Raw genomic sequence first — 20,566 nt, 5'->3', positions numbered from 1 at the left:
CAACTCTTACTATTTTTGAGTCACCGGCTTGGAAGTGATTTGTAGCAGGGCAGAGCTAGTGGGTCCCCCCAGGCCCCTTCCCTTTCCCACTCCGCGGTGCTTGGCTTTGAGTGGAAGGCGCTGAGAGCCTGGGGCGGGGCGGGGCGGGGCTTGGGTGGCCGGGGGGTGGGGGGTTGCTGAGCTTGTTGAAGCTCTAGGCACTGACACCCCCTCCACCTTCACCCGGTATCTGCCAACAGAGGTGAGGTGGGAAAGCTGCCAGGCGAGGAGGGGCGAGGGTTCCTCCTGAAATAGTTCAAGGAAGAGCTTTCTAACAACCAGAGTGCTATCCAGTAATGGCTGCCTTAGCAAGTACCGAGTTCCCAGATTGTGGAATGTTCAGGCTAAGGCTGTTAGGGACTGTATGTGCCTATTGCCTAGTTGGGGGTAGGGAAAGGGCCAAGAGATTCCCGTTTTGGGTGTGCTTTGGATTCGATTACCACTCTAGAGTCGCTTCGAAGGTTCTCTGATGGAGAGGAAAAAAGTAATTTAAAAAGTTGAGTTTTTCACCTTGGAGAAAATCCAAGGAGAGAATTCCAATTTGCAAATTTCCAAAGAGCAGTTATACGGGCGTGGTGGGGGTGGAGGTGACAGCCATTCTCCATCTTCCCTGGTGACAGGGTCAGAGGAAATGCACTGAGCCTGCCGGAAAGAGAAAGGTTAGACAACAGAAAGAACTTCCCTGCAGGCAAGAGCCCGGGATCCAGACAGGGAAAACTGTATATGGTTGTGGTGTTTCCATCCTTAGGAAACCTCAGCGCAGGTCACTCTCAACTGTAGCGAGGGCAAGGCTGGGATGGCCTTGATTGATTCCTGGTCTTTGTTTTACACAGTCACCACAGGCAGGATGGTGTCCACGTGCGACAACTCTCGCAGTTTAATATCCGGTCAGAAAAGTTGCCCAGACCACTCCGGCCAGAAGTCTGGGGACCCAGGGCGAGAAGGGCGGGGCGTGGTGGGGATGTCTCCGGGGATGCGCTGGCCTGTTGTCCCCGCCCTGTCCCGCCCCGCCCAGCTCAGTTCAGGCTAGCCTTCCAGAGCCTCCGGCGGCTGAGACCAAGAGCCACCGCCCCCAGGATCCAAGATCCAGGGAAGGCCCGGAGATGGCGCCGATCCTCAAATGGTCCCACACGCCAGCCACTGGGGGCCAACCTGGAACCCTCCACCGGAGACCGCGGGAATCGCCGCTGAGTCAGCAACGCACGCGCGCGCCCGCAGTCTCCCTGGCCCCGCCCCGTCCATGGCCCCACCCCGTCCGCCTGGAGCCTGTTAACCCCTTCCTATACAGAACTTAAGGGTAGTCACCCTGAGAGGCCGCCACTCCAATCGAAGACCACAGAACTCCTTAAAATCTCAAGTTCCTCTCCCAACTAGAGCTCAGGGAGCTGCTATGCGTTCTAAGCTGGATTTTATTTCCGGCCTTGGTCTGCACTTTCCCGGAGTCTCTGCCTCAGCTTCTTCACCTCAAAAAGGAGGTGACTCAGATCGAGGAACTGGACTCGTTCATCTAGGGGGCGGAGGGCTACCTCTAGGACTATGCCTGGGGCAGGTAGATAAAACTCTCCTTTCTCCGGAATCCTGAAACAAGACAAAGGTTCAGAGGGCAGCAATCGAAGCCTTCCTCTATGCCCTATGGGCACTTTGTTCTCCAAAGCTCCAGTTCAAAAGCGCTTTTAATCTGTTGAATGGTGAGCCAAGAGTTAAAACAAAAGCCTGAAGGCGGGCTTCCGTGACGTCACTAGCAGTCCGCGTCCAACCTCAGAGGTGGGGGCGTGGCTAACATCGCACCGCCCCCTCTCTCCTCATTCACCTGCCCCTCCCCGCTGTCACCAAGCCAGAGGCACATGATGCAACCCGTCGCAGTTCAAGTAGTTTGATTGGTGGCCGCGCCCGGCGCCAGGCACAAGGATTGGTCAGAGGAGACTGTGACGAAAACTGGACCCTGCCCTGTAATGAAGGGAGGAGAGAAAGAAGAGGGAGGGGGGCCCCGAGGGGAGGGGGTTGGGGAGGCGGGGTCCCGGCGCTGTGCTCGCTCCCCTAGCGCGCCAGTCCCGGGGCTGCAGGGAGCGCAGCGCGCGCGGCCCGGGCCCCGGCCACCGGACGCCCTACTGGACACGACCCTCCTAGGAGCTTGGACAACTGCCCACCTCGGACACCGCACCGGACACTGCCCCCCACAGGGCTGGACACTACAACGGACACTACTTCCCAGCTCCGGACATTGCTCCCTCCTCCCCCTCGGGCCCTGGACGCTTCCCCCCTCCCCCTCTGGGGGCCCAGACATTGAGCCCCCCGCAGGCTCTAGCTAGCGACCCCTTGCACCCCAGCGCCAGACACCGCCTCCTCCCAGTCCCCTTCTCTCTTCCCCTCCTCCCGCCTCATCTTTCCCCTGCTCGGGTCGGAGCCCCGCCAGTTTCTCTGACCCCCTGCAGCTCGGCCCCGGCTGCCCGCGCCCCCATCCCCCGGCTGCTCGCCCGGATGCCTCTCCCCGGGGGATTGTGGTGGCTCCTCTGCTGCCGTCGAGGCTTTACTCTTCTGCACCGGGACTACGGGGACGGCGAGCTTAGCGGGGACGGGGACGAAGACGAGGACGAGGAGACCTTTGAGCTACGGACCCCGAGTCCAGCGGGCGGCGGGAGGGTAAGTCCCGGGGGGTTTGGAGCCTTGTCTCAATCCCTCTCACTAAAACCGGCCGTCATGCCTGAGCCTGCTCCAGACTCCAGCCAAAGCCGTGCTCTTTCGGACAGGGTACTCGGGAGAGGTTTTTGCCTGGGGGCCAGAAGCCCCCGGGAGCTCAAGCAGCAGCCCGCCTTGGGATGTGCCTGTGGGCCTCGCGCTGCGCGCTGGGCGCTGTCCACCTGCTGGGGGCCCTGAGGCAGGGGAGGCGTCACGCCTGGCCCGACCTGGCCCTGCCTCTCCCTTCCCCGCTGGGCCCGCGTCCCATCCCGTCTTCTTCCGCCTCCGCCAGCGCCGAGGAATGTGGCGAGGCCGGCTGGGTGGCTCGGACGCCTGGGTCCGCTCTGCTCCCAGTTCATGAGCGCTGAGGTATGGGGCCAGATGCGGGAATTCTCGCCGTGGTGACCTGTGCGAGGGGAAGAAGGCATCCTCAGATTGGGGTTGGTGGCAGGGACCCCATGGAATGGGAGCTGGGGGCCATAAGTCTTCCAGGACACCTCATCATTACCCTGGCATTCAGGACAGAACTGTCTGTCCTCCCTGGTGAGGCTCCTGGGGCATCCCTGAGGGAAGGATGAGAAAACTCATCTCCCCGGTTTTGTCGAATCTCCCTATGGGGAAACTGAGGCTCAACTGGTGTGGGAGACTATCATCCCCTGATGTCCCCTCTCTGATGCCCCTGTGCGCCAGCAACCAGACTTTGGGCAACCAGACTCGCATGTGCTGTGGCCTGGGTCAGGCTCCCATCCCCCGCTCAGGGGTCCCCAGCAGGCCCGGTGGCTCGGTGCCCGGGTAGGGCGGGCTGCACCGCCGGGGCCGGCGCCAGCACCTGGCGGAGGCGGAGGGCGGATAAATATAGAGGGGGGGAGGGAGGAAAGCAGGGGACTGCGATTAGGGGACTTGGTCAAAGAGAGGGGTCAGCACCTGCCCCATGGCAGTGTGGCTGAGAGCCTCTCTCAGGCCCTCTAGAAAATAAATGGATCTGTGCCCCAGGAAGGCACAGAACCCAGGTGTCCCCAAGCTTCCAACTTGGACAGGGTCGGCTTTGTGAACCACTGCCTTTGCCTCCCTTATGCTCCACCTCCACCCCACCCTCCTCCCTGGAGCTTGGGGACAGGTGTCCCTGGCCCCCTCCCCCACCTCTCCCTCCTGGCTTTAGCTGCCTGGACGCAATGGGACCATGGCACAGTTCCCGCCTGACCTGGCTCCTGGATGGGTTTTTGGCCTCTCTTAGACCCCAGTCTACAGTAGAAGTTCCAGGGCACAGGGGGTGGATGGGGGAAGGGCAAAATCCCAGGCTGTATCTCCCATGGAGAGTATTCCTTAGCCTGGGCTGAGCCCCAGCAAGGGGGCAGGGTCTTTGCTTACCATTGAGTCTCAGGGGTATCTGGGAGGGTATAAGAAGCTCTTGGAGAAAGCCTTATACTTAAAGGGTCCCTCTTCCCTTCATTCACCTCTGTGCCCACCGCCTGCCTGCCAGCCTGCACGCCCGCCAGCCAGCGAAGGGAAAATGAGGAGGAGGGGGTGACTTCGAGCCTGCCAGAGCAAGAAAAGACTTCATCCACTTCTCACTTTCAAAGATTGGGAAGCTAAGGCCCAAAGACTGGAAAGGGCTTGCTAAGGTTCCACAGCGAGTTTGCGATCAGAGTTAGTAGCTGAGCTGGTGTTTGTTAGAATCCAGGTCTCCTGACTCTCTGCCCAGTGCTCTTTCCACTTTACCCCAGCTCTTGATTGCATCCTTAAAGCGTAACAGAGAGAAGGCAAGAGCCTTGGCTTCTTAGCTTGGTCTGTTCTGTAGAGACTGGTGGAAGGGGCCAGCCCAGTGGCTTCAGCTCGCTCAGTCACAGTCACACCCGATTCCTTGATTCCTCAATCCCGGGAGCAACGCCGTCCTGGGGCAGAAGCCACGGGCATCCCGCGCCAGCAGGGCTCTGAGCCTGAGGGCTGCCCTGCCTGTTTCCCCAGGGACCCCTGGATGTGACGCTGACTCAGCCTGTGAGGAGCGGGCCAGTCTCAGACAGGTAAGCTCGGCCCCTGCATCCCATGGTCTGGAGACCCCAGCCCTTCCCGGGACCCCCATCTTCGCTGTCTTCCCTCCAGCGGTTGTGCAATAAGGGAGAGGCCTTACACCGCCGGACGCTGTGGTTTGGCCGGGGTCCCGGGGGGGCGGTGCGGCTGGGGGCGCGGGGAGGAAGGGGGGGGGTCCAGGCTATTTCTGGTGCGAGGTCAGAACGGCCCAGCGGTTCCCACAGCCTGGGGGAGGGGTGCCCTTCCCGGGAGCAGGCACCCCTCGCTGTCTAGGGAGCCCTTAGTAAGGAGCCCCCTGGAGGCGGGGTGCAGGACCGGCAGCCTCGCCCAACCCTCCCTCCCCTCTTGCCCAGGCTGCAAAGCTGGGAGGAGACGAGGAGCCTCATTCCGGAGAAGGGGCCTCCAGAAGACGACCCAGACATCGTCGTGAAAGGTGGGGATCTACCTCATGCACGCCTGGAGGCTCCAATCCCAACCCTCCAGGGCATAATGTCGTCTCCTGATGATCCGCCCCCCTTTTCCTGTCTTCAGGTTGGCTGTATCGCGAACCCCGCGGAGGAGGGGCGCGGCCCTGGTTGCCCCCGCGCCGAGCCTGGTTCGTGCTCACTCGGGACTCCTTGGACCAGTTCAGCAGCAGCGGGAAGGCGGCGCGGCGCCTCGGGAGTCTAGTGCTCACCAGCCTGTGCTCGGTGACCGGCCCGGAGCGCAGGCCCAAGGAGACCGGTGAGACCTCATGGAGATTCCCCTACGTCCTTGGGCAGCGGCCCCAGCCAGGCCTAATTGCCCTCCTCGGCCTCTTTCTCCTAGGTCTGTGGTCAGTGACCGTGTCTGGCCGGAAGCACAGCATCCGGCTATGCTCGCCGCGCCAGGCCGAGGCGGAGCGCTGGGGAGTGGCGCTGCGCGAAGTGATTGCCTCCAAAGCACCGCTGGAGACCCCCACCCAGCTGCTACTCAGGGACATTCAGGTGCGAGGAGGGGACTCCATGGAGAAAGAGGAGGGTGGTGGACCCATAAGCTTTCTAGGTTTCTGAGGAGCCTCTTTCACCATCACTGTGATCCTTTCCCTGATCTCTAGGAGAGTTGTGGGGACGCAGAAGCCGTAGCACTTATTTACCAACGGAATCCGATTCTGAGGCACACCAGCGGGGCCCTGTATGCCCCACTCCTCCCTCTGCCCTACGGAGTCAGCGCCCCAGGTGAGCGGTGCCATCAGCCAAGTCCCTTGGATTGGGAATCTGAATGCCTCAACTGACAGGGATCTATGAGTCCTGAGTCCTCGGGGGCCTGCCCAGCCCCTCACTTTTTAAAAGATGAAGATGAAACCAGGAGCTGAGCAGACTGATACTCGAAGTAGAGAGGGAGGGAAGCCGGCACAGAAAATAAGGCCCCCTTTGACCACTTTCTCTATGGGTCTCATTCTGATTACTGATGTTCCTTTTTATACTATCTCTTCTATTCTTTTATTATACTCTCAAGACCATGGCATATTACCTTTACAAGTGCTGGAAAAGTCACCACCGCGGGAGAATGTACTGACCTCATCCTGTTATACTTCTCCCCAAAAGGGAATAGTGACAGGTCCAGGTCCCAAGCTAGAGTATTAAGGGGAGCTGAGAGGAGAATTCTGGTTTTCTGACTCCCCATCCAGCCTGTTTTCTGGCCTATGGTGATGGCTCTCAGTACCCAGTTATAGAATCTGAGGTTTGACCCTGTATCCCTTAGTCTAACCCTCCAAGCTACTAACTCAAAGTGTAACCTTTAGGGATCTGCAAAGGGAGATTCCTGGGAGGCAGGGGTTGAGTTTGGCTCTGTGGGGACCATTGCTTTCCCTTCACTCTTCCTGTCCTTCGTACTCTCCCCTCCTTGCCACCCCCTGTCCCCTTATACTCTCTCTGACCCTCCCCTGATTCATGTCTTCCTCCCAGGGCCCAGCTCTGTGTCCCCTCTCCAAACCGTCCCTCCGCCCCCACCCTCCCACAGGTCCAGGCTACGCACCCTTGCGGGAGGAGGCGGTGAGGCTGTTCCTGGCGCTGCAAGCCCTGGAGGGGGCGCGGCGCCCCGGGCCCCTGATGCAGGGTGTGCTCCAGACCTGCCGGGACCTGCCCGCGCTCCGCGACGAACTCTTCCTGCAGCTGGCTAAGCAGACCTCGGGCCCTGCGGGTCCCCCAGGGCCCCCAGCTACCCAAGATCCCGCAGCCCTGCGGTACTGGCAGCTCCTCACTTGCATGAGCTGCACCTTCCGGCCTGGGGGAGCTGTACGGGGGCATCTCCTGGGGCATCTGGAGAGGTGAGGAGGATGAGAGGGGTAAGGCCAAAGCAAGGGAGTCACAGGGCTAGAAAAGAATGACAGGCCTTTTCAAAGGGTTTGGAAGATGGAGAATTTAGACCCAGAGAAGGAAAGGGACTTGCCCAAGGTCAGGACCGCTGCTAATATGCACAATGCCTTTGTGGGAATTATAAGATCATATCCCGCTTGTGGAGGGGAGGAATTATAAAAAGGCTCCCACTTTGGCCAGAGGAATTATTAAAAGGCTGTTTTTCCTCGGGGCTCATGCAGTCCAGCGCCAGGGCTTTTAGGTTGGAAAGCGGAATGTGGCTGGAGTTTGGATTTCAACCCAAAGGAGGATCATGGAAACTTTGGGAAGAGGGAGTGGGCAGTTAGGAGAAAGCTGCCAGGGGCCCTAGAAAGTAATTCAGCTCCATATAGAATATCAAGGATAGACTGAGAACTGGTCTCGATGCCCTCAAAGAACTTAGAGTTGGAGGGGAGGGAACCTATGAGATGAAATAAACTATAAAATAAAGCGAGGGGGAGGGGGAGAAGGAAAGCCCTCTGAGCACTGATCCTCGGATTCTCCCTAACCCAGGACTGAGAAGGCTCTCCCGGACTCAGAGCTGGCGGAATTTGCGCGCTTCATCCGGAAAGCGCTGGGACGGACACGCGGCCGAGAGCTGGTGCCATCGCTGGCTGAGATTTCCGCGCTGAGCAGAAGGCAGGAGCTGTTGTGCACCGTGCACTGTCCTGGGGCTGGTGCCTGCCCTGTGGCTATAGACTCCCACACCACGGCAGGAGAGGTAAGACCCTGAAAACTCAACCTTCCTCCCAGCTTCCCATGACTGGCTCTGAGTCTGTGAAGTCATCATTTGGGAAGGGCTGTGTGTGGCGGGACTAAGAGACCAGAAAAACCCCTCCAGTCGGATCAGCCCCTCCAGAAGTACAGGCAAGACGCCTGCACAGGTTGGGTCTGATTTTCCCCTTATGCTGTCTCCACTCCAGGTTGCTAGAGAGCTGGTGGGGCGGCTGGGTTTGACCCGGAGCCGCAATGCGTTCGCGTTGTACGAGCAGCGGGGGGCCCAGGAGCGAGCCCTGGCTGGGGGGACTCTAGTGGCCGACGTGCTCACCAGGTTTGAGAAGTAAATGTCCAGCCCCAGCCCTGCTCTCCGTTAGCCCATTTGCCTCTCAGTTTCGGTCAATCCCTGAGCAAACGTTTACCGAGTGCTTGCCACTTGTCCAGCGCAGTTATGTTTTGCTGGTTCACAGATGGATCCCTGCCCAGTGGCGGTTTGCCGTCAGGATCCAAGGCTCACCTCCGCGGTCCACTCCGCTAGAGCCCCGCCCCAAACATCTGGCCCCGCCCCTTTCCCCGTGGCCCGTGCCTCCTGCGGCGGTGCTTTTGTGCCGCATTGCTTCCTTCTCTGTTCAGACTGGCGGCGGAGGAAGCCGGACTGGAGGACCTGCCGGAATCCGGTTGGAGACTGTGTCTGCGTCTTCACGGACCTCTGCACCCTGAGGGGCTGTCCCCAGATGGTCAAGAACTGCCCTTCCTCTTCGAGCAGGTGAGGATCTCTGGCATCCATGCCCCGCAAAAATCCCTGAGCCTGAATTCCTCCCTTTCTGGGCCGTCCCATTTCGTCGTTATGGCAGCCCCGGGGGAGGCTGTGCTCGAAACCAGACCTAAGGTTCCACACCCCGAGGTACCTGCCGCTCTCTCGCTGACGCCCGCTGCCTCTCCGTAGGCTCACACTCTGCTGCTGCGCGGCCGGCCGCTCCCGCCCGACGACACGCTGCGCGCCCTGGCGGCGCTGCGCCTGCAGAGCCTGCACCGGGACTTCTCCCCGCGGGCGCCCCTGCCGCGCCTCGACTGCTTGCTGCCCACCCCGGCCCCGCCGCCTGAAGACCCTCCCCGCCCGGTCCCCAGGCCCACCCCCTCCGCCGCCCTGCTGGCCGGGGCGATCTGGAGCCCGGGCCTGGCCAAGAGGCGGGCGGAGCGGGCCCGGCGCGGCGGGGCCGGCCGCACGGCGGGAAGCATGGCCGGCGAGGGAGGAGGTGGCGCCGGCACGGCGGCTGCTGTGCTGGGAGGCTGGAAGCGGCTACGGGGCATGGGCCGAGCTGAGGCCATGGCTGCCTACCTGGCCCTGGCGGCACAGTGTCCAGGGTTCGGCGCTGCTCGGTATGACGTTCTGGAGCTGAGCACGGTGAGGGGGAGAGGGAGAAGGGGACTCTGGCGGCCCGAGCCCCGCACCTTTGCCCCAGAGCCACAGGCCCCCACTGTGGGTCACTTTACTCCCTACACCCAGCACAGCTGCCCATCTCAAACTCCAGGATTCACTGGCCCTGGGGCCCTCACCTCTCTGGAGCCTTAGCCCCCTTCCACCCATGCACTGTGGCTCCTAAGGGGGAACCGGGAAACTTCTTGCTCACAGCCTCTCCCCACCAAAAATAATGCTGCAGGGTCCCCTCCTTCCACCCTGACTCTGCCTGTCTGTCTGCAGGACCCTGGTGGGGGCACTCCACAGAAGCTATGCCTGGGCCTGGGAGCCAAGGCCATGTCCCTCTCCCGACCGGGTGAGACAGAGCCCATCCACAGTGTCAGCTATGGCCATGTGGCCGCCTGCCAGCTAATGGGCCCCCACACCCTGGCATTGAGGGTGGGAGAGAGCCAGCTGCTCCTGCAGAGTCCCCAGGTGAGTGGAAAGAGGGTGCAGAAGGAGGAAGGAAAAGGATGTCAAGAAACATTTATTAAATACTGAGCATGGACCAGGTACAGCTCTAGACTAGACCCTGGGGATCCAACAGGGATCAAGTTGCTTACTGGAGCCAGGGATCAGACACTAAACAAGGAATCAAAGACTGTTTAAGATAGTGATAAATGCTACAAAGGAGAGGGTAGTGTGACAGGAAGTGACTGGAGGGAGCCATAGCATTAGGTAGAATGGTCAGGAAAAGATACTCAAAGAAAGTGACATTTAAGCTACCCAAAGGAAGATCTGGGGCCACAGCATTCCAGGTAGAGGGACTTGCAAGTGCAAAGGCCCTGAGGTGAGAATAAAGTTAGCATATTACAGGAGCAGAAAGAAGTAAGTGTGATTGGCACATAATGAGTGAGGGAGAGTGATGATGAGGATGGAAAGGTTGTGGCAGCAGCTCATGTAAGGCCTTGCTAGGGAGCCTGGGCGGAGGATGAGATGAAGGAGGACCCAGTGGCCCCTAATGTACTCTGACCTCTGCCCTGTCTTAGGTGGAAGAGATCATGCAGCTGGTGAATGCCTACTTGGCCAACCCCTCCCCCGAGAGGCCCAGCAGCAGCCCTTCTCCTCCATGCCAAGACCTGCCAGACACCTCCCCTCCCAGCCAGCACCCGGGCCTGGATGAGCCCCAGGGACAGTCTGGCTGTTTGGGGCAGCTGCAGGACTGAGCCTGCCAAGAGGTCATGACCTCCCTCTTGCCTCCAGCCTGGACCTGGACTGCTCTGAGATTTCAGGGAAACATGGACCCTTTTGGCCCTGCAGGGACAGGGCACACCCCACACCCAAGGACTGCAATGGGTGCAGACAATTTTCTAGTTTGTTTCTTAATTTATTTGTAGAAGAGAAGCAAAAAAAAAAAATCCTTATTTACACAAACCCTTCCTGTGGGAGTGTTGTTAGTAGGACAAGTTGGAGCCTCACAGCTCAGAGCTCCACCCCTGGGGACGCCCACACTCTGGGCTTTTACTAGCAGGGGAGTCTGAGCACCACAGGGCTCCACCCTCCTTGACCTTCTGCGTTTAACCTCTGCCTGGCCAGTATGCTGCCCTAGGGTGGTGGGTGGGGCAGGCAAGAGAGCAGTTTTGGAAGCTGGCAATTACTCACCCTCTCTTCCATTGAGTGGCATAGGGGTGGCCTGGTGGCGTCCCTGAGGCCCAAGGGCAGTGAGTCATCAGGATCAGCATGACCCAGTCCTACTTTGGTGTCCAGATTCTAGGCCCTGCTTGGGTCCATCTTTAATGTGCCTACTGCTTTGGGCCCTGAATGGAGAGAAGCTTGGGGCAGGATCAAACCCAAGAACTTCTCTGGCACAGATAAAGAATTTATTAGGATGGGCTCAGACCCTGAGCTCCTGTCCGTTCCTGCTTTATCAGATTGGGTTGAATTGGGTTGACCCCTGAGGGTCTAATGGCCAAGGGCCTGGAATCCAGAGCCTCAGCTTTCCTGACCTCAGAATGCTGCAGGCCCTCTTTCAGTAGCCCCTACAGCCTCTGCCCTGAGTGGAGGAGGCTGAGGCAATCTGGGCAATCTTGATCTACCCTGGGGCAGGAGCTTAGGCACTGAGCAGACCTCAGTAACCCTCTGTAGTCTTGAGAGTAGGCTGGCTCCAGTAAAACAGCCTGGTTCTAGGCGATGGATGCTAATGGAAATAGTGGACACACAAAGAAAGGCATTAAGTGGTAAGAAGCCAGAGCAGGGAAAGACCATTCTACCAACACATACCTGGGAGCTGTAAGGCAGTGTGGAGAGCCTTTCATCGTCCCCTATATTCACAGACCAAGCCCTGACGACAGTCACAACCAAGCTTTATTACTTTATTAGAGCTAAATAAACATATCATAGGTCAGGGCATGGAAGAGAGGAACTCTCTTGAGCTGGAGAAGAACCTAGATAGATTGTTGGTGAGAGGAATTGGGGCTGGAGAGACCAGGCATGATGGGGGCTGTGCTTACTGTCCTGGAGTTTTCATGGGGAGGAAGTCACTGCTCCTGGGTGCCCCAGGAGATGTAGTCTGGCCGCGTGGCTGCGTGGTATTCATCAATGAGCTCTTGCACAACCTCTCTGGACCTGTCCAGCTCATCAAAGTTCTCCCTGAAGATGTCCTCCTTGCGGAACTGCTCCAAGAAGGCCTCCCGCTTCCGCAGTTTGTCATACTGCTGGCAGGAACTTTCAAAGAGCTGAAAGAGAAAGAAATCTCCATGATCAGAGCCAGTGCAAGAGAGGGGGTTGGAATGGAATTGGGGGAGAATGGTGAACGTAGCTAGTGGAACGGAGTGGCCAAAGAAGACCAGGAGACTAGGCTCACCGAGGAGATGCTGGTGTGGTTGGCCATCATGAGCCCGCTGACCCTATGGGCAGAAGGCAAGTAGGGCGACTTCCTGGACAGGGCCACCTGGATGCTGGCTGGGCCCCAGGGGATGAAGTTGGCCAATTTCCGTTCCCGGATCCTCTGCAGGCTCTTGTGGACCTAGGATGGGCACAGGAGTGGTGGTGGTAGCCTCTCCTCTACCCCTGTGGGCTCCGGGGGTAGAACGGAGGGGCCTCTCCTACCTGGGTGGGGTCCACCTCCCCCTGGATGATGTTGAGGATGGCGATGTAGCAGTGGTTGGTCTGGCGGTCCCGGCCTGTGGACACCATCACGTTCTTGGGCTGCAGTAGCCGCCTCATGACATCCAGGACCGTGGTCTTCCTCACACTGGCCACCTGAGGGGAGAGTGGCCACAGGGACCAGGCCAGCACTCAGGGCACAGTCCAGAGATGCACGGACAGAGAGGAGCAGCAACACATGTCCCCATCGGACTTGGGGTAGTTTGGGCTCTGTGGGGAGTGTCCTCAGATTCAGGTTCACGCTGAGCCTCTGCTGTGGTATCAGGCATCTCAGCCCTCCTCGCTCGGCAAACTCACGCCCTTGTGCGGGAGCCTATGCAGACCCCGTACAGCCCAGGCCCTGCAGGGAGCCACAGGCAGAGGGAAGAGGAGAGCAAGGCAGCCAGACAGTCGCCCAGTCTGTGCCAGACCCTGAGCGCAGGGCCTCTGGGGGCCACAAAGGGCGGCTCCAGGTGCAGCAGGGAGGAGAGAAAGGCTCCTCAGGGCCTGCTGGGCCCAAGGGCTGCTCTTACCGACTGGTCCGTGGTGAGGGGGGTGTAGCCGGTCATGAGGAAGTGGAGCCGTGGTGTGGGAATGAGCGAGGCGATGAGGCCGATGAGGTCATTGTTCATGTAGCCAGGGTAGCGCAGGGTGGTGGTGCTGGCCGACATGATGGTGGACACCTGGGGACAGGGGTGCCGTGTCATGGGTCTTGCCTAGGGGTGGGGGTGCCTCTCTTCCCCAGATGGTGCTCTGGCAAGGACGGGTTCCAGTCAAATGAGTCCAGGACTGGGGGCTCACCAGTTGGTTGATCTGGGAGAAGGATGGGTTCTGGATGTGCAGGCGGTCTGTAGCGATCCGGTTCAGGGCTGTGTTGTCCAGCACCACCTGGGGGGACAGAAGAGGGTCACGGCACCTTTTTGAGGAGAAAGGGGGTAGAGAAATAAGTTATTAGCTTAGCTCCCCTCTAAACTCCAAAACTAGGATGTGGGTGTGTTAATTTAAAAGGCAAGTACAGTCTCTGGTACATCAGGAGACACTTTTCTACCATACAGCACTTCAAACAAATATTTGATTGTCCAAAATGTGCCAGGCATTGTGCCTGGCTCTGGAGAAACCATGGAGAGTAAAACAGGCATGGTCTTCCCCCTCACCAGGTCTACAATCTAGAGGTGGGAGACTGACATCAAATATAAAACAACAGAGAAGTATAGTTCAGCCTGAAATATGCACAAAGGAATTTGACCTTGACTGGGTGGTCAGAGTAGGTTTTGCTGAGAAAGTGACCCTTGGGCTGAGAATGCAAGCATGAGTGGGCATTAAATAGGCTAAGTGGCTGGAGATATTCACTTTTTTTGTGAATCTTGCTGCCTAAAGGGACTATAAGAAAGTTGGGATCAGGTCTTTGTTTCATAACTTGGGCCACCAAGTATGGCTTTCTTGGTTCCCCTATTCTCTGGGTAGGGGCTTCGGAAGGGCAGGATGCAGGTGTCTCATTGGTTTGGGGAAGATAGGAAAAAAGTCTCCCCTCCTTCCGTGCTTACCACACAGTCTGCGTTCTGGGTCAGCCTCTTGAGTGTGAGCAGTGAGTTGTAGGGCTGGACCACCACATCGCTCATCTCATCCTGGTTGGGAAACACTGAGTAAGTCTGCACCAGCTTCTTGGGGTACCTGGGGGGTAAGGAAGAGGGAAAGGGAAGGTGGCACAGTAAGCTGTAAGGACTCGCATCACTGCCCATCTCTGTCTTCTCTAGGGATAACAGGAACCATTCCTTTCCCAGTGCCACCAAGGTGTATTACAAAAAGTCTTGCCCAGTGAGGGTAGAACTGAGCTTCGGAGCCCAGGAGCCAAAAAGATAAGCCTAAAGCATCAAACTTTGTACATCCCCTCCTCTCCCTAGGCAAGACTTCTGCAGGGAGCTATTGCTTCCAGGATGTTCCCTGGGTGGCCAGGTTCTGTTCCTACCTATGATTCAAAGGGGGTGGTGGCAGGCCTTCCAGTCAAAAAGGAAAAAGTGACAAAAAGGAAAGACATTATTCAGGGAACCAGGGCTAATGCCTTCTCCCCAAACACAGGCTCACCTGTCATTCAGTCGCTCCAGGAGGTAGGAGCCCAGGCCAGAACCGGTCCCCCCAGCGATGGAATGACATAGCACGAAGCCCTGCATAGGGAGGGGTAGAGAGGCAATCTCCAGGGATCTGGGGGAGAGGCTTCAGGCTTGTCTCATTCCCTACTCCCAACACACTCATGTCTCAAGGCTTCCTCTGTGTCTATCCAGGATGAGGCTCCTTGAGAAGGAAGACTCGTGGCTAAGGAACTGAAGCCATCCAGATTAGGATCTCCTTGAGGACTCGGGCTGTACCTTATTTATCTCACATCTGATATTCAATAAAAGAGTTCTGAATTGGATTGCCCCCAACACACATTGTTCAGGGTACCTCCTGACCTCTCCTCAGCACTTTCCTTTTCTTTTTCTTTTTTTTAATGGAGGTACTGGGGATTGAACGCGGGACCTCCTGCATGCTACCACTGAGCTCTACCGTCTCCCCCCCAACCCAGCACTTTTCAACTTTTTTTACCCCCTTCAGTGGGGCAGAGCCTCACCTCTAGGCTGTCACTTCCATCTGCTTCTCGATCTATGATGTCAAAGATGTCTTCATGGATTTTCTCACCCTGCACAGACACATGGGGAGGGAAGGTCAGGATGAAGTTTCCAGAGAGCATCTCCTTTCAGCACCAATAACTCTACCCTCAGACACTGCTGCCACCTCGAGCAGAGCCTCAGCATGGTCCTCACCCCAGAAATGCTTATTTAGGGGGGGTGTGTAATTAGGTTTTATTTATTTATTTTCAATGGAGATACTGGGGATTGAACCTAGGACCTTGTGCTTGCTAGACAAGCACTCTACCACTGAGCTATACCACCCCCCCGCCCCGAAATACTTTTTTGCAAATCATTTGCACAAAATTTGCATAAACCTCTCCCTGGCTGTCCCTCTTATCAGGGTAACTGTCTCATATTTATTGTCAATCTGGTCAAATCCTCAGGCTGCTTGTGCCTGCCCTGCCCCAGGAAGGGAACATCAAGGATCCCTAGGATGGCCACCTGGATACCTGGGAGAATCCGCTGGCCCAGTTGTTGCCAGCTCCTCCTCCATGCTCTGACAGGTAGATGTTCTCTGGGTTGTAGAGCTTGGCATAGGGGGAATTGAGGATGGAGTGGATCACCCGGGGCTCCAGGTCCAGCAGCACAGCCCTAGGGATGTAGTGCTCATCGTCTGCCTGTCAAAGGGAGTCCAGGAGGGAGCCCAATCAGCTAGGGCCCTCCCAGTCCTCCCAACTCTGGCTCCTGCCTGCCCTCCCTCTTCAAGCCAGCCGCCCTGGCTCCTCTGCCCAGTTGGTCTCCCAGTACCAAGCCGCTGCCCTTCCCTTCGGGCCCCCTGGGCCGCTGCCGGCCCTGGTCAAGTCGCTGGGGGCACCTGATAGAAAAAGACGTCCTTGCGGTCAGTGCCCTCGGTGGCGAACTCCTCCACGATGCCCTCGGGGCTGATACCATGCTCAGCGCACAGCTGTTTCCAGAACTCGAACCCAACTAGGGGATGGGGAGAGACGCCTGGGTCTGCTAGAGCCGTAAGGCCTCAGAAGCCCAGGGTGAGGCTCAGAGGCTGTCACATTCAGAGGATAAACCCAAGACGTCTGGGGCTGGGAGCCGTGACAACCCAGGGTTGGAGGTATGGCTCTCGTTCTGGGGGTCTGGGACTCGGTTCGTCATGCGCAGTAGGGCAGGGGGTTCATGGAAGGGAAAGGGGGGGAGGCTGGAGGATGCCAAGCACTTGGGTGGGGCCCAAGGGGCAGAACCGGAGACTGGCGGTGCCCGGCGCTCGTTCGCTCACTCTGGTTGCCGCACTGGCCCAGCTGCAGGGTGATGATCTCCCGGGGCATCGCTCTTCAGATGTGGGCGCGCCAACGCTGCCGGGCCCGGCGGGAGTCGCGGCAGAGACGAATGCCTGGCAGCCAAGCGCGCAGGATGTGGGGAGCGCGCGCTCCCTTCGGCCTTAGACGCGGATACTCGGTCTGCGCGTGTGCAGTGCAGACCTCCCCTCGGCCGGCAACCCAGGAGCCCAACCTAGGCGTCATTTTCCCCCCACAGCAGTCGCAGCTGGAATCGGCACAGGCGCAGAGTGATGCCACGCCCCCGCCTGCCAACCCACCCCAGCTCTGCGTCTGCGCGGTGAGACCTGCCGGGCCGCAGGGTAGCTACCGGTTGTGGGGGAGGGGAGGGAAAGAGGAGAGGGGAGGCCCTGGTGTCTGGGGTCAGCCGGGCTATATAGGCAGGTGAGCGGCTCTGCCGGCTCTGCTAGGTAGAGAGCCTGGATTCAAGCCAATTTTCTTCTTTTAATATTTCTATTTTTAATTTGAATATACCTAACATAAAATGTACCATTTTAAACCATTTTAAGTGTACAATTCTATGGGATTAAGTATATACACATTGTTTTGCAACTGTCACCACCAGTCATCTCCAGAACTTTATCATCTTCCCAAACTGAAGCTGTACTCAATTAAACAGTAACGCCACCCCCATCACCATTCTATTTTCTGTCTCTATGAATTGGACTACTCTACCTCATGTAAGTGGAATCACACGGTATTTGTCCTTTTGTGTCTGGCTTATTTCACTTAGGATAATGTCCTCAAGGTTACTGCATGTTGTAGCATATATCGGAATTTTACTCCTCATTAAGTCTATATAATATTCCATTGTATGCATATACCACATTTTATGTTTATCCATTCATCTGTCAATGGACTCTGGGGTTGCTTCTACCTATTGGCTATTGTGAATAGTACTGCTATGAACATGCGTGTACAAATACCTGTTAGAGTTCCTGCTTTCAAGTCTTCTGGATATATGCCCAGAAGCAGAATTGCTGGATCATACGGTTTTACTTTTTTGAGAAATTGCCATACCATTTTCCACAGTGGCTGCACCATTTTATATTCCCATCAGCAATGTGCAAGAGTTCCAATTTTTCCATATGCTTGCCAACACTTGTTACTGTTTTTTTTTTAAATAATAGCCATCTTAATGAATATGAAATGGTATGTCATTGTGGTTTCTATTTTATTTTAAATTACAAAAAATTTTAAACATACAAGCATAATTTTGTATTCTTTCTATATAGTTTTTGTTTTGAAATTTTATATAAATGGTATCAGTGTGTAATATGTGTTTGTAACTTTTTTTCACCCTAAATTAGATTTTGTGATTTACCCATGTTAATGCATGTAGATTTATTTCATTCCTTTTAACTGCTTTATGGTATTTCATTGGATGAGTAAAACCAGTTTATTCTTTTTCCATACAGTGATGATTAGATTGTTTCCACTTACTCCCCAACACATCAGACTAGTACAGGATTTGTCCACTTGTGAACATGAAGGAAAACACCTCTACCAAAAGCCTATGCAGCTTCAACTTTATAGGGTTTGACCTAATTTTCTTAGATGGTTGTACCAATTTACACTTTTGCCAGCAATAGATTTCTCATTTTCCTGCACTCAGTTCCACACTTGGGTTATCAGATGTTATTTTATTTTTTTAAATTTAATTATATTTATTTTTCTTTTCAATTTTTTGGGGGGAGGTAATTAGGTTTATTCATTTATTTTCAGAATAGGTAATGGGGATTGAACTCAGGACCCTGTGTATGCTACGCATGCACTCTACCACTTGAGCTATACCTTCCCCCATCAGATGTTATTTTTTTGTTAATCCCACAGACACCCAATGGGATCTCGTGGTTGTAATTTCCAGTTATAGTTACAAGTGGATTCGATTTTCTTTTGTTACTGACCTTCTGGAGTTGCCTGTTCATCTCCTTTGCCCATTTTCCCCCCTTCTATTGGGCTGTTTCTCTTTGACGTTTTCAAATATTCTACTAGATTTTTCTGGTCTTATGGGTTGCAAATATTATGGGTCTATGGCTTGTCTTTACACTTTGCATACAGTGTCTTTTGCCTTAGAGATGATTTTCTTTGTATTTTTTTTTTAGAGAAGGTAATTAGGTTTATTATCTTTTTTTTTTAAATGGAGGTACTGGGGATTGAACCCATGACCTCATGCACCCTAAGCATACCACTGAGCTATACCCTCCCCCGAGATGATTTTCATTTTAATGTAAACAGTTATCAGTGTTTTCCTTTACGTTCGTTTTGCACGTTTTTATACCTTATTACAGGACCTGTCCCTTCTCCCAGTATTACAAAGCTGCCCTTCTATGTTTCCTTCCCAAAACGCGCCATAGTAGTCTTGCTTGTTCCTTGTAGGTCTTTAGTGCATCTGGAACTTATTTGGAGGCCTGCTGTAAGATAGGGATCTACTTTATCTTTTCCATATGGATGGCCAATTGTCTCTGAACCGATTATTGCAGAGTCGGTAGTCCCTCCTCCCCATCCCCCCCATCCAACATACCAAGCCCCCGCTCCGACGTGGGCCGGCTTCTGACCTCCCTTCCGCTCCACTGGGCTGTGGGTCTGTCCCTGTCTGGCGAGCTCTCTGTGGGAGCCGCTGCAGAGGCGCTGGTGGAAGCACCGTCGCCAAGAGTCATGCTCAGACGAGGTTTTTTTGTTTTCTTTTCTCTCTCTTTTTAAAGGAGAACTCGGCCGCTTTCCAGCCCCAGCCGCCAGGAATCTTCTGGGCTTCTTTAGAAGGCTCTGGTTTGCCCTACGCCCACCCCACTCCTGGGCCTCGGCTCAGTTTCCCTCCCCTGACCCCACCGGGCCTCCCTGCCGGCTTCCTCCAGCTCCCGCGGGGCCTTCGGAAGATCTCGAGGGTCCTCCAGGAGGATGGGCAGCCCGGCCTTTTCAGGGAGGGTCTGACTGCTCCCTTTGAAGTCTGAGGTTGGGATCGGAGCTCCTCGGTTAGCCTCGCGGCTCCACTTCCCCGACAGGACCGCTCCTTAGGGCTTCCTGTCTTGAGAGGCTTTGCCAGGCCCCTCTCCAAGTCTGCCCAGGTGAAGGGGAAGGCTTCAGAGATGAGAGTAAACTTGCTGGGCCTCCCCTCCTTGTGTCTGGAACACCTCCTTTAAAACAATAAGCTGTAAGCAGTGGTGAAACGCGAGAGTTTAATTTCAGCCTTTTCTTGATTACTTACTAACAGTGCCTCACTCCTACTTCTAGTCTCCCGAAAGTGGGAAAACTTCCTTCAAATCTTAGTTTATAGGCAAACAGGTTAGAATGAATGTGTGAATTGATCTGAGCTGGAGAAGCTGCAGTGTAAGTTTTCTCTGAGAAGCCATCTCTGACAAGCTGGAGGCTCTTCCTGGTCTGTAGAAATGGGTTGGAAACTGGGATGCTTGTGGACATTAGCAGAGCTGAACATAAATCCTCCCAGTTATTAGCATGCTGTGCTTCCCATTTCTGCTGAGAACTGACCTGTCTATCTGGGTTAAAAGAGATGATGCATGAGCACTTAGCCCAGTGCCTGACTCATAGTCAGCACTCAACAAATATTAGCCGCTGTTATTATCACTAGATGCAATCGGAACTGAAGTATAGCTTGGCTGCTGCTACAGATGAAAGATCTTATTCAGGGTAAGAACAAAATGAGCAGTTGCTTTAAATCAATTTGAAAAACCTAAACCTAATTACTTTGTGATGATCCTACAAATTCAGGGTTTCAGATCTGACTTCTATTGAAGTTAAGCAGAAAGTCCAGGTTCATGGTCCTTCTCATAGATTTCAGACTAGGGTCTCAAGGTTGACCCAGGGCTTGATTAGTGAGCGTTGAGCTTAATTTGCTTGGCTCCGTGTTCTCCGATCCAGTTACGATAATATGGTGGGATGTGGCTGTCCTTTGTCTGAGGCTTTGGTCTGCATCTGATAATAAATGTAGCATTTGTCAACTAACAAGTTTGTTAAATGTCCTTAGCCTTTATTGGACATTCCAGGTTGAATAAGACATTATTTTGGATGCATCTTCATTTCTGGCCTTTCCTGGATGTCTGGCCTGCAGTATGCCAAGAGCACAGGTACCTTGGGTGGTAAGGAGGCAGAGGTGTGAGGTAGAGGAAATGAGGGTGTGTCTCAGGGACTGCGAGGAAGAACAGCTTCAGGTCTTGAGACTGGGATCCTACGATCCGAGGGAGTTTAATGTTCAAATGAAGCCAGAGAAAAATGTAAACAATGAAGGCAAAGAGCAGAAGC

General features: G+C 55.4%; 2 protein-coding genes across 6 annotated transcripts; one reads left to right on the top strand and one right to left on the bottom strand.

The window, feature by feature from the left end:
• Positions 1-2,058: 2,058 nt before the first annotated feature.
• PLEKHH3 (pleckstrin homology, MyTH4 and FERM domain containing H3) lies at positions 2,059-10,647 on the top strand. Of its 5 annotated transcripts, none has more exons than XR_010384602.1 (13): positions 2,059-2,679; positions 4,681-4,736; positions 5,097-5,176; positions 5,275-5,466; positions 5,551-5,708; positions 5,819-5,939; positions 6,724-7,030; positions 7,611-7,818; positions 8,021-8,148; positions 8,448-8,580; positions 8,761-9,194; positions 9,517-9,708; positions 10,263-10,391. XR_010384602.1 is itself a non-coding variant. In XM_064495738.1 (13 exons), the coding sequence occupies exons 1-13, from the start codon at positions 2,518-2,520 to the stop codon at positions 10,437-10,439; spliced, it is 2,373 nt and encodes a 790-aa protein (XP_064351808.1). In that variant the 5' UTR covers positions 2,062-2,517; the 3' UTR covers positions 10,440-10,647. The 5 variants fall into 5 exon arrangements, 3 of the variants coding, with proteins under 3 accessions (XP_064351808.1, XP_031324588.2, XP_064351809.1); XR_010384601.1 differs by having other exon boundaries at positions 8,021-8,157; XM_064495738.1 differs by having other exon boundaries at positions 2,062-2,679; positions 8,761-9,219; positions 10,263-10,647.
• Positions 10,648-11,559: 912 nt separating this feature from the next.
• Positions 11,560-16,540, bottom strand: LOC105090470 (tubulin gamma-2 chain). Its single transcript, XM_031468732.2, has 11 exons — positions 16,252-16,540; positions 15,838-15,950; positions 15,473-15,640; positions 14,963-15,031; positions 14,440-14,519; positions 13,902-14,028; positions 13,159-13,245; positions 12,891-13,040; positions 12,322-12,474; positions 12,077-12,238; positions 11,560-11,948 (listed from the first exon to the last, which is right to left on the bottom strand). Exons 1-11 carry the CDS (start codon positions 16,298-16,300, stop codon positions 11,751-11,753), a joined length of 1,356 nt encoding a protein of 451 aa, XP_031324592.1. The 5' UTR covers positions 16,301-16,540; the 3' UTR covers positions 11,560-11,750.
• Positions 16,541-20,566: the final 4,026 nt, after the last annotated feature.

Source organism: Camelus dromedarius, chromosome 16, assembly GCF_036321535.1.
Source record: "Camelus dromedarius isolate mCamDro1 chromosome 16, mCamDro1.pat, whole genome shotgun sequence".
Classification (NCBI taxonomy): Eukaryota; Metazoa; Chordata; class Mammalia; order Artiodactyla; family Camelidae; genus Camelus; species Camelus dromedarius.
Note: the sequence above shows the minus strand (reverse complement) of the source record. Positions and strands in the feature narration are given on the sequence as shown.